General features: G+C 43.2%; 1 protein-coding gene across 1 annotated transcript in view; it reads right to left on the bottom strand.

The window, feature by feature from the left end:
* The window catches only part of LOC145446660 (uncharacterized), a 101,502-nt gene extending 99,259 nt beyond the window's left edge, over positions 1–2,243 (bottom strand). Inside the window, exon 1 of the mRNA XM_080325012.1 lies at positions 2,226–2,243. Within this exon, the coding sequence (XP_080181138.1) occupies positions 2,226–2,243 (18 nt within the window). The remainder of the gene's footprint in view (positions 1–2,225) is intronic.
* Positions 2,244–12,852: the final 10,609 nt, after the last annotated feature.

A 12,852-nucleotide genomic window follows, 5' to 3' on the forward strand; every position in this document is an offset into this window, starting at 1 on the left:
CAAGTCAAGTCATACGAAAAAATTGATTCGAGTCATCCCCACACTGGGCTGGGCCCCATCTCTTCCCCGGTTTGAAGAGCAATTGATTTCTGCTATAAATCGCTGTTACGATAACGTAAAAACTAACGTTGTGTTTACCACCAAACCATTGCTTCCTGCAACGCGCAAAGATGTTCTTCCTGCTTCTCAACAAAGCAATATAGTCTATGATTTCAAGTGCCACTGTGATTGTCGTTACGTGGGAAGAACAACTCAGCGCTTGCAGGAACGCATCAAACAACATGTTCCGAGCGTTATTAGATCACACACATTGGACTCTCGCGAAGACGCAGCCGTCACTGATCTACGATTACTAGAACGTAATCAGGCCATGGCTATTGAACTCTGCCATCGGCAAGCATTTGGCTGAGAATGCAACTTGCGCTAAAAACTATCGCGATGAAAGATTTTCTATATTAGGCAGAGGCCGCACTAATTTCCATCTGTCTGCACTGGAATCGACTTATATTAAAATCCACCGACCGCGCTTGTGTCAGCAGAAGGAATTTTAGTGAATCTAAAAATTGGCCACTAGCTGCGCTCGCGGTTTGCCTGTATTTCATGTTGTTTGTTTCTATGACGTCATAATTGGTTGTATGCAATGTAGCTAGATGCATGTTTTTGAAATTCTCCATTTGCTGACGATTGCCCTTGAAAAGTGTCAGCTCGAAAAGCTTCGGGTTTTAATATATTTTACTATAAATATATTATTAAAATGTATATTAAAGTTCTTTACCCCAAAGAGTCTCTTCAAATACTCTCAGAATAGTTTTCATTTCAGCGACATGAGCCTATTCATTCGTGATTAAGTTATCACTCACCAAGGAGCCGCTTGTGATATGCCGCATTCCAATGTTGGGATGACTCGAGTCAACTTTTTCGAAGGACTTGACTTGATTTGAGTTACTTTGCCAAAATGACTTGACTAGACTCGATGTTTCAGAAATGCGGATTGATTCGTGACTCGGAGCAAAATTTACGAGTCAATTTCATGTAATCAAGTGCTGATCAGTGTCGAATGAATCGCCGTATCCTGTATAAGTCCGGATTGTTACCAATACTCCGGTTAACTGCGTGCGCAACCAATTACTCGATGAGTGCGAGTTTTATCGAGCCTCCATTGTTATATCACAAATAGATTGACCGCAAACGCAGTGATCTGACCTTACGGCTCACGCTGTCGTGAACTAGTAGCAAAGTGATCTAATAATAGAGAAGGAGAAATAAGGGTATATTGGGTTTCGCCTGCACCATCGAGATGCTTTTGACGACGGAGAAGCGATAGTACCGTAAGGTCATCTACTCTGCACCCCGTCCTTTGTCCTCCATGCATCTCTCTTCTATAAACTTCTCTCGGCGCCCAGTGCTCATATAACCAACCTTCATGGCTGATGGAAATCGAACGAATATCGTATATATCAGTGGTTCTTAACTTTTTTCTCCCAGCGCCCCTTTCGGATATTTCATGGTTTGCCCTTCATCCCGCATTTTTCAAATACTGTAGCCTACTAAAGACGATGGGGTAGAGTTCCAAACGGATATAATTCGAGCTTGCATCGCATCCGATGACCACTCGACTAACTAACGATCTAATAATTGTAAAGGACATTTTCAGGATCATATTATCAAAGCTCTTATAACAAATGTTGGGTTTGAGCCCAATGTACACCCCCCGATTTGGTCACGTTGTATTTTGTAGCTCTCGAAAGCAATAATATTTAGCTAATCATTCTGGTCAGAAAAATTAAAGTCATGTCCATTGTACAAATGGCTTTTAATCTCAAAAGTGATATAGAGCCATGCTTCCATATTTCAAGACGCAGTGTGCTGCCATAATACCTAGTTCAAATCACTGTGCCGGGAAAACCTCTATCTAGTGTAATCGAATTGTGTTAAGGTCGATTTGCTATCTAAAGGTACGTGCATGAAGCGTAAAACACGTATTTACTATATGAAACATAGTAACCAAGGCATTCGCGGGAACACTAAATACATTGTCTGTATATTCCACGCAAGGGTGCGACGAAAATTTTGTATAATGTAAATGATGAATTTTATTCGGAATGGTTGAATGGATTTTGCGACGTGATCTCAAGCGTATACAGAGCTATAGAACTTTACATCCCTATGATAACGACATATGTAGCCTACTATGACGTCATTTTTTTTCGGTTATCCCCCCATACCGTCCCAGCGCCCGCCATATCGCCCCCGAGTGTTTCCGCCCCCTTTGAAACCCAAATCGCCCTCACGGGGCGCTGGCGACATGGTTAAGAACCACTGTTTTATACGTTAGTATTACTCATCAACAATTGGAGCAGGCTTACATTGTAATCATGGATTAGTGAGTACCGTAGTGTATTGGATCATATCATTTATTTTTTCAACTTTCTGAGATTTCGTATTCTATGTCTTGCATTTTGGCTGATATTAGGCTATTTGCAGGACTTGGATCACGTGACCCGTAGCGCATATAGCAACCACAAATTGGTTAGCAAGCTACTTTCTCGCACACCTTCTTCAGTGCTAAATATCGCTTAGTGTACTGTTGATTTCCGGTTGTAAACGTTTCGAATATTTGTTGGAGAAGTCATCAGAGATTTAACTGTGCTAGATTTCAATCCTATACAAAGCATTTAGAATGATATCGTCAGAATTACGCAGAAATCTCTCGGTAACGTACTCGTATTACAGTACTTGACTTAGATAATATGTACTTAAATTCATGCATTTGAAGTGGAGCAATTGTTTTTATTATGGTAAGAGTATTTGCTAGTTAAGTAGTACTATTTGTCTGTTTTGGAGCCTGATTTTGGATTGAAGATATGACTGAAGCAGCTGGGACCCACAAGGATCACGATAAACTGTTTGCTGGTTCGGGTGCAGGCGTGCCGCCATAAAACAATGCCGCTGAAGACATCGGAAGTATCTTTTGGGAGAACCTGCCATCAAGACTAAACAAAGCAGTGCTCTTCATGGTTGTGTTATACAATGCTGATTTTGTTAGCACTACTTCACAACTGCGGTTGAAGTGGATTTGGAAAATCACACGAGATTAATAGTTGATTTCGCATGTGCGCTATTTAGCGAACTATATGGGAAGTAACCAGTGGCGTATCCAGGGGGGTTTTAGGGGGTCGGACCCCCCCTTTTCAAAATCCTAAAAATTGATGTCAAATATAGCCTCTAATATTTGCTGATTTATCGGTTCAACTTATTCGTTTTTTCGTATGGTAAGGCGTATATGGCGTTTTCATGTTAGTTAGGGGGTCTAAAACCCCTACAAAATATTGGAATTATGCGCCGAATTAGTCGAATGGATAGAAAAGTCATTGTATTTCGCTATTTACGTACGAGTTCTGCGCTTGTTCAGCTACATTTCAGCTGTGACAGTTGCTGACGTTCTCAACTTTCTTCCCTCGATTTCTCTCTAGCCTTGCTAAAACGAGAGACGCATTTTAGGTAAATCTAATCTAATTGGTCGACGCGATATGTAATTGCAAAAGACAAAGTAGTCGGCAATCAACAACACCCGCAAATTCGCTGCACCTGCTCGCCTTGAAATCCTAATTAAGGATTGCACGGCGTGTTGATTGATCAGCGAGACGCAGACACGGCGGCACCGGTACGACAATGCTGTTCTGAAATCCTCATTGTCTTCGCGATTATCGGCGAGAAATGGCCTACGATTGACATTCACATTTCAAAATACAAGCATAGCGATCCACGTTCCCGATTGTTAGGTGGCTGGCTGTCGTTGAAATACAGGCCTATGTTGCCGCTGAATGGGGGAATTGAGTAGGCCTATTAGTAAATTTAACCTAATGATATCGGCTGACAAGTTTCTCTGTCGCTCAAGTTATTATCCCAGTGTGTACTCTGTATTAATTGACTGACTTGCGTGCTTGCAATTAAGGTCTAATTATCTTCGCGCGTACTACACGCTCAGCCCTACGGCTAGTAAAGCCATCGAAAAGCGCACATTCGTCTACACTCCACACCTCTCTGTGGCGATCGCGATCGCCCTCGTTTATGCTATCGCCCTATTCCGCGCTTGTTCGTCCTCTGTGATACTACCAGCCGTGCGCATAATGTAGTCAAAACCTAACAAAATCGCGCATCTCTGGCCGGAACTAGGTGCTTGGAGACCGGCGGCGTTAGCCGGCTCATGACTAAATGTGAGCATTTACGAATTTCTTTCAATCATACCGTAAAAAAACGCAATTTCAGGCATTGTCTGTATCGTATTCGTACATCTCCCACTCACCGCAAATCTCTTTTAATTTTTGAACTATAATATATCGTAAATATTCGCAATGGCGTGTCGACGAGTGATCGTAATGATGACGTCATAATAGCCAATTTCGTAACGCAAACCCCCCCCCCTTATTCGCGCTCTGGATACGCGCCTGGAAGTAACTATCAAATAGATCTCATGGCAAGTCAACGCAGTGACAATAAGATCGGTCATCCTATACCCAGAGGTGGTCAACGTAGTCATTGTTGGTAACCGAGAAGAAGTATAAGCAAAGCCGTCATTTCTACTCCAGTACAAGTAGAAATAATCAGTTCTAGGAGATGTCAAAAGTACTTCAATTGAAAGTAGAAATGAATTTCTGAAAAGTAGTCAAGAAATTCGTTACATGAAGGTGACAACTGTTAATTTGCACGGTACATCTTGATCAACGCAAAAGAGTAATATCACTACGAATGTGTGCAATTTTCACAAATTGATTTAGTTACCGTGGTACTGAGGCTATATTGCCCAGTTGTTATGATGCAATCATGCGCCAAAGCTACTTTCTACTTTACAACTGACAAAAAAGTACTGCCTAAAAAGTGTCAAGTAGAAGTGGGAGTAGCCTCAACGCATAATGACGCGAGTACTCATGTAAAATAGCACGTCGTTACTGACTCCCTCTGTATATTGGTTCAACCAACTTACAACAAGAATTGTTCCTTTTTTCATTGAAATCGTAATGTTCTGAACTAATTACATTCTTTAATTCATTGAATTTACAAATTAACACGGAAAGAAGTGCAATTTATTAATATTTGTTTTGCATTCGATACCCAGATCATAAGATATTGTGGAAGAAAAATGCGTGTCAACCTTATCAGGTTCAATAGCTTCTATACGACTTTATGCCCATTGCCCATGTCTTTTCCTCTACCTCCATAGCCACCTGTTTAGACAGATTCATAAAATCTACGGAAGTGCGGTTATCTTGCTGTAGGCAAAATGACATATCATTTTCGAAGCGGACATCAGCATCGGGAATGAAGTTCAGGACAGTTAGTCAGTGGTCAGATCATCAGCTGACATTTCCTGTTGGCATGAAACCACACTGCCTTTTGCCGTATGACCAAATTTTATGTGGTGATGATAATTGGGTCCAGGCTGAATTCTTGACGAGGGCCCCATCAATTTCTTAGTTGCCTATGTTCGGCTCTTTTGGGATATTCCATCAGATCATTAATTCGTATACATGTGGTAAAGCCATGTCTTGAAACCCAAGATATTTGCAATGTGCCAAACAGTAAAATAATACAATCCAGGCAATCAATCAAGTAGTAATCCAGGCCTTGAGATAGTTTGTTACATCATCACTAAGAGTTGATGCTCATTTTTCTTTCGGTAGTGGCGCTTGGCAGCGTGACAGAATGATCAAGAACTTGTAATATAGGTATATATCTTAATATTTTGAATGGGTCAACTGAGAAGCCATACAATAGCACAAGTTGTTTAATATATATACTGTATATAGCACATTGCCTGAATTCCCAACACGTCAACGTACTGGCAGTCAGAGGCGGCTCGTCCTGTAGGGCAACTGGCGCATTGCCCCACATAGAATTCGGTTCAATAACAATTATTTATCATTTATAGACGCACAGCAATCAATGTAGATTCAATTCTTCCTGTGCCTTCGCTTGTAAATGCATATATATAGCAAAGTCTCTGCGAAAATCGAATTCTCTTAGCGTTTTCGCTTTGCGGATGCCTAACCAGGGCATGCCCGGTAGCGCTCAAAACAAGCTTTCATAGTATATTCTCTCTAAGCCGCGCGCAATAAAGAAACGGTGATTTACTCCCTCCTATTCATAGAATTACCGAGCAGGTGGGGCAACATAGCCTTGCTGCCCTTAAGGTGTGATGTAACAATCGTATCTATATCTGAACGCGGTTACCGTTATATGCGTTGAGTCGATATTTGCTGGTATAGGTCCATTTTGACGGTGTTTCACCCCATGATATTTCTTGAAACTTGGTGTGTTATGTCGTGATGGTGGTATTTAACACTGCCCCAAGTTTCAGGGTTGGTACTTAAAGATTAGGGTAGTAATTCCGTTTCTGAAGTTGAGTGCGTGCTGATCCGTCATGTATCGCATACAGATTTTGGTTCAAATATACCTAGTACCCTTCTCTACACGAGGAACACTAAATGAAATTCGAGAGAATGGTAGTCAAAGAAGTGTAATATGACGAAGCATAAATTTTATTAAAGTTTACTTGATCGAAACATGGGTATTTAAATACCTTTTGGGGTAACGCAGTCGAGCATATGTGAGTTTGAAATTCGTGATAAGCCTAGTCTATTGCCTGTTAACCGCGGTATATACGAATGAATAAAAAAGCGTAAGCACACCAAAACTGGAAATTAAAGAATATAGCATGATTGCAATTGGGATATTAGTTCACGTATGACTATTTCAAGTGAGTTGATATCATTTTGTGCTTATCTGGGACTGTGTCGTATGCATGTTAAGTGTTAGCTATACCATCAGTTTGCTTCACCGAAAATGGCGCCACCAGTTTTCATGTATGCGAACTTTTACAGTGAGCCGAAGTATGACTGATATATGTATGCATATCTATGCCATGTATGATGCCCACATAAATTGTACACTCAGTTGTAGTATCGAATTATTGCAAATAAAGACGGCATCGGTGCGTCCGCTAGTTTCGGCGAACTTGTGACTATGTCTATGCCAATGTAAATCCGCCAGTCTGGAAACAGAGCCCCAAACGAAGCATCCAGTAGCAGTCTATATCCAGCAGTGTTGGGATCAAGTCACTACCTTCGAGTCACGAGTCATTTCGAGTCATTGCACATTTTGACTCGAGTCAAGTCAAGTCAATCGATTTTCGAAGGTGACTCGAGTCAAGTCAAGTCACTCGATTTTTGGAGGTGACTCGAGTCAAGTCGAGTCAAGTCAAGTCAAGTCACGAGTCAAGTCATAATTCAAGTCAAATTGCCTTTTCGAGGTATGAGCCGTGATTACGTCATTGTATTTTGCTAGCTGTCTGAAATACAGATTGAGTGGTCATTGATTTTGAACCGATGAACGAATATACAGTTAAATATACACGGAAGTAAGGCGCTGTATCGCTCACATATAAGTAGAACTAATAATAAACCACGTAAGTAATTGCACAGCCTCAGTTTATAGTTACCAGTCAAAATATAGAGAAAAGAATTGATAAGATGCAATATATTACCCTTTTTCAAGTTGACATGATACAATTCGAGTCTGCGCCAACGGTTGCGGACTATATAAACTATTTTCGAATTCAATGGTTAAGTTAAGAACACAGAACAGAAATAGACATTTTGCTATTAAATTACTGTACTATACTATAGTTGACGACAACGTAGGCTGTAAGCTTCGATCACTTCATTTGCGATCAATACATTTGTGAGAGAACAATGGAGGCTCAGTAAAACGCACGATCATTGAATGATTGGTCGCTCTCACGGGTTACACCAGCGTTGCGCAAACAATCCGAACATATGCAAGATACTGTGATTTTTATCGACACCGATTACTTGATGACTTGAAATTGACTCGTGAATTTTGCTCCGAGTCACGAGTCAATCCACATTTCTGATACGCCGAGTCAAGTCAAGTCAAGTCATTTTAGCAAAGTGACTCGAGTCAAGTCAAGTCATACGAAAAAGTGACTCGAGTCTGATTCGAGTCAAGTCATGACTCGAGTCATCCCAACACTGATATCCAGAAAACCGGACATTGACGGAGGCATTGCGGAAGGGTTTGACGTCTTTTGACATTGAAGCGTGATGTTCCGATGTCCCTATGAAAACTCTTGACATGCTGTTGATTGGATCGGCTGCTTGCCGCAGCTGCAAAGTATACAGAAATAAAGCAGTATGATGAAATGGTAGCGACTGCTAACCGAAATTGCAATGTATACATAAATGAAGAAGCTCGATGAAATTTGCTGGAATCGCTCCATAAAGCCGATGAGCTAAAGATGGAAAGAGCCAAGAACATAGAGCTATTGCATTCGGAATATCGCTACGACGAAACCTCAACAAACCCTGCGTTCTGTTGGACTTGGAATGCCCGATCTCGGAATCGACACGCAAGTACTTGATGATCCTAAGAAGTAACGACTCAAACAAGGGGTCGGTTCCTGGACTAATTGCGGTTTGATATCTGTATCTGGAAGGCTGGGAAACTCTTATAAACAAGGTGGTCTACAAATTGGTCAACTTGAACTCTGTGTGGTATTGTTTTTTGTGGCATCAATTGGCATATTTCTTGTATATTATATACATGTATATTCTCGGCACGAAAGACCGTCGCATTTATGGTGTAAACACACCTTGGAGTATTGATTGAACTGTTATTAAACGTGCATGAATGAATCGGTTAAGCTTTAACTTGTGTTATAATTGATGTATTTTCCGTGTGCATATTTAACCTAGTTTTGCATAGATACCTCAATTCTGTCTGCATGATAATTGATTGGAGTAGTGGTTGAATTAGGCTAAGGTGCTTGTCTATTGTATCAATAGTTTGAGCCGCTGGACCTTCCACGGTCACTGCTTCGTTCGATCAATCTACAACCAATGCTTCAATCAACGTGGACAAAACCGGGTTGTATAAGGGGTGTGGGAGAATGTGGAAAAGCCTGGGGATGGGGTTCAGCTCCGTGAAGTAAATCGAACCAAGTGTAGAATACTTGCATGGCAAGCGCCATGAAGCTACACTATAATCAAATGGAGGCACCAACTGAAGGTCTTCCGGGGCTCAGCGTCATTTCTTGGCAATTTCGGTGGACGGGGGAGAGTCTGAAGACGAACACATCGATTACCTCCTTACTATCTGCGAACGCCAATCTATGAAAAGAAAAGATCGTCGAAGGGTCACAACTGGGGTGCTGATTTTACGGAATTATTTGGTCGTCGGCTTTTGTATTTAGTTGATACAACAACAGGTACGAAATTCTGCGCCGACACGGGAAGCGTCCTTAAATTGAAAAACGTCGTCGAAGCCAAATACCCGCAAAGCTGGGAGGAGCGACAAGTTATTGACATGAAACTACGTGACATAGGTGACTCCTCCCACGTTGACTCCTTGGTAATAATCGATTTCGACGGACTATCGGCTCCATTTGCGACCGAGAAAGGAGGCCTCTCGATATTGTAGGTCTAAAATGGATTGATCAGGTACAACAATTACCAAACATAGCGACTGAATTTGAGTCTCCGCCCAATGCAAACGAAGAATTGTCTTTAGTGACGCTTCATGACGGGTTCTCGTGTGATCAACGGGATGGAACCAAAGTCGGAAGCAGTCCTCGCGACACTGTAACCGATGATCGGTTGATGGAAGCTGCAAATCAGATAAGCGTCGAGCCGGCACGAGATGGTAATCACCACTGGCGCGAAATGTGTCGAGTCAGGAATCCCTGCTGGCACCAATCATAAATACGCCGATATTACGACGGCAACTGTCTTAACTTCTTTCCCAAAAGGTCAAAAAATATGGGAAATCCCTAGTGTTGGGTCAGGTAGCCCCTGCTGGCACTAGTCGAGAAAGTGTCGGGTCAGTTAGCACTGCTGGCACTAACCAAGGATGTGTCGAGTCAGGAATCCCTGACGGCACCATTCAGAAGACGTCGAGCGTGGAATGCCCGCCGGCGCAAAAGAGGACCAACACGAGAAAATTGGTCCGGAAGGCCCTCGTGGATGCACTTGTCCGAATAACTGTAACAATTCGGCCCATAGCTTGCATGCGACAGCAACAGAAGACGTCGAGCGTGGAATGCCCGCCGGCGCAAAAGAGGACCAACACGAGAAAATTGGTCCGGAAGGCCCTCGTGGATGCACTTGTCCGAATAACTGTAACAATTCGGCCCATAGCTTGCATGCGACAGCAACAGAAGACGTCGAGCGGGGAATGCCCGCTGGCGCAAAAGAGGACCAACACGAGAAAATTGGTCCTGAAAGCTCTGGTGGATGCACTTGTCCGAATAACTGTAACAATTCGGCCCATAGCTTGCATGCGACAGCAACAGAAGACGTCGAGCGTGGAATGCCCGCTGGCGCAAAAGAGGACCAACACGAGAAAATTGGACCTGAAAGCTCTGGTGGATGCACTTGTCCGAATAACTGTAACAATTCGGCCCATAGCTTGCATGCGACAGCAACAGAAGACGTCGAGCGTGGAATGCCCGCTGGCGCAAAAGAGGACCAACACGAGAAAATTGGTCCTGAAAGCTCTGGTGGATGCACTTGTCCGAATAACTGTAACAATTCGGCCCATAGCTTGCATGCGACAGCAACAGAAGACGTCGAGCGTGGAATGCCCGCTGGCGCAAAAGAGGACCAACACGAGAAAATTGGTCCTGAAAGCTCTCGTGGATGCACTTGTCCGAATAGCTGTAACAATTCGGCCCATAGCTGCATGGCGACCGCTATAGTCATGACTACTTTCCCCAAAAAGGATGGAAATAGCAGCTGTTACCGGCTAACCGGACACATGTCCGGTCATGACCGGCAAGGAGTCTGGGGATTTTAAGATGCAAGTCTCCCCAGAAACGGGCACCCGGCGGCGACCGAGTCCGCCGGCGTGACGGTAGGCGTGGGCACACGCCGAGATCAGAGGTCAGATTGAATAGGTCGGGAATCTCCGCTGACAATGAAGAACCTCGCACTCTCTCCACCAACACCAAAGCCCCGTTCATCACGAGATTCGCATTGGGCCAATAACTGGCCCAATTACTATGTAACCTTACAACAAGACACCAGTCCCAGCGTGAAGACGGAACTTGAAAGTCTCTGTGCACAATCGGTAGCACTGGCGAAACTGTCATACAAACCTCCTGACTTTTGACTAGCCTAGAAAATATCGCCATTCCTGAAGGAGTCTTGACAGCCGTTTATGATCCATTTACTTCCGAACTTGATGACCTGCGGGGCCACCTCAGCGCCCCCCAATCCATGAAATACCAATGCGACATCGAACGTAAGGACCCCTCAACCAAGCCTTTCGTTTCTGGCCCTTACAACCTGACGCGGGAGGGTCAGGCGAAGGCACTAAAGGAAGCAATAGATAATACCTGATTTTGGTATTAGGCCTATTGAACAAGGTTTTGCCGAATGAAAATTGGCTATTTTTGTTGTTCCTGAGAAAATGAATGAAAGACTACAAGACAAGGCGAGTCGCACTCGATAGTAACAAGACGGGTGTGAGAGGTAAACCTCCTTCCCAAGAAGTGTACATGATCGCTTACTACAGTTAGACGTGGGTAACTCCAGCCGCGAAAGCCTATGATCCATGCACTACAACGCTGAAACACCTACTACCCATAGCTCTGGCGTGGCGGATGAAAACGACGCTGGTGCAAGTTACACAATCGCAACCGATGCATGTAAAAAAAGGGCGATATAAAACTGTCAGACAAACTGTGACTGCTCATGGGAGGCAGCAGTTGCAAACTCGCGCACGTAACCAACCCGAGGAAACGATGCAAACCAGCGGCGAAGCACCTAGGGCAACGCGTGTACTTCCAGTTACAACTGCGGACGCTCTGCAGGACTCCAAGGATGATGGCGGAATCGGCATCGGAACGGACTACCAAGATCCGGATCACAACCGTAAGGCAAGTACCGAAACACTAATTTTGTATTTATCTGGAGACAACAACGACGACTAATCCACGAAGAGTGTCGAGCTAATGACTATTGCCTTGACGTCAACGATGGCTGACGCATCGCCGCTGGCTGGGCAGAAAAACCAAATGTTGGGAACATCCATATCTGAATATTCCCGAGTATCAAGAACCACCGTGGGGAAGACGGCCACAGATTTCGTTGACTACAACTATACTCGATGGCTGCACGAACTGGTGATGATGGAAGGTGGATATAATTTAAGTGGATTAACCTTGATCGATAGGATGATTATGGAAGGTGCGAAACTGACACCTACACTGGAACCAGTGGCTGTGATAATGGTGGTAACCGGGTTGATAGCTCTGGTGATTGTATTATGGGTTAGGTTGTATAAGGGGTCGTCGACGTAGAACCTTAAGTCGTATGAGGAACACGAGGAGACGAAACGGAACAAGTCAATGGATGGCGATAAGTGTAATACGGAACACAACGGAGAATGACAGAGTCTGAAGGTAAGAGAATGGATGTTTAAAATTCAGTTGTAAATACGGGATTTTCGTAGTTTGTTATAGGGAAGTGGTGAAGTGTGATGTTATATATTTGGTAAATAGTTAAATAAATTTGTGATAGGTATAGGGCGTACCAAAATAATCCCGGCGACGCATTGTTTGTTATAGGTATCAAGTGAATTAATTTAGGTAATGGGCGTAAATGGAAAAAACTGAAACCTTGTAAGTAGATTTATGCTGTGTCATGATAAGATTGTTATGTAACGTAGAAAAATAATCCCGGCGACGCATTGTTTGTAATAGGTTTCAAGTGAAGTATTTTACGTAATGGTCGTAAACGGAAAAAACTGAAACCTCGTAACTAGATTTATGCT

This window comes from Botryllus schlosseri, chromosome 9 (genome assembly GCF_051294905.1).
Source record: "Botryllus schlosseri isolate E-star chromosome 9, Bs_hap1, whole genome shotgun sequence".
Lineage (NCBI taxonomy): Eukaryota > Metazoa > Chordata > Ascidiacea > Stolidobranchia > Styelidae > Botryllus > Botryllus schlosseri.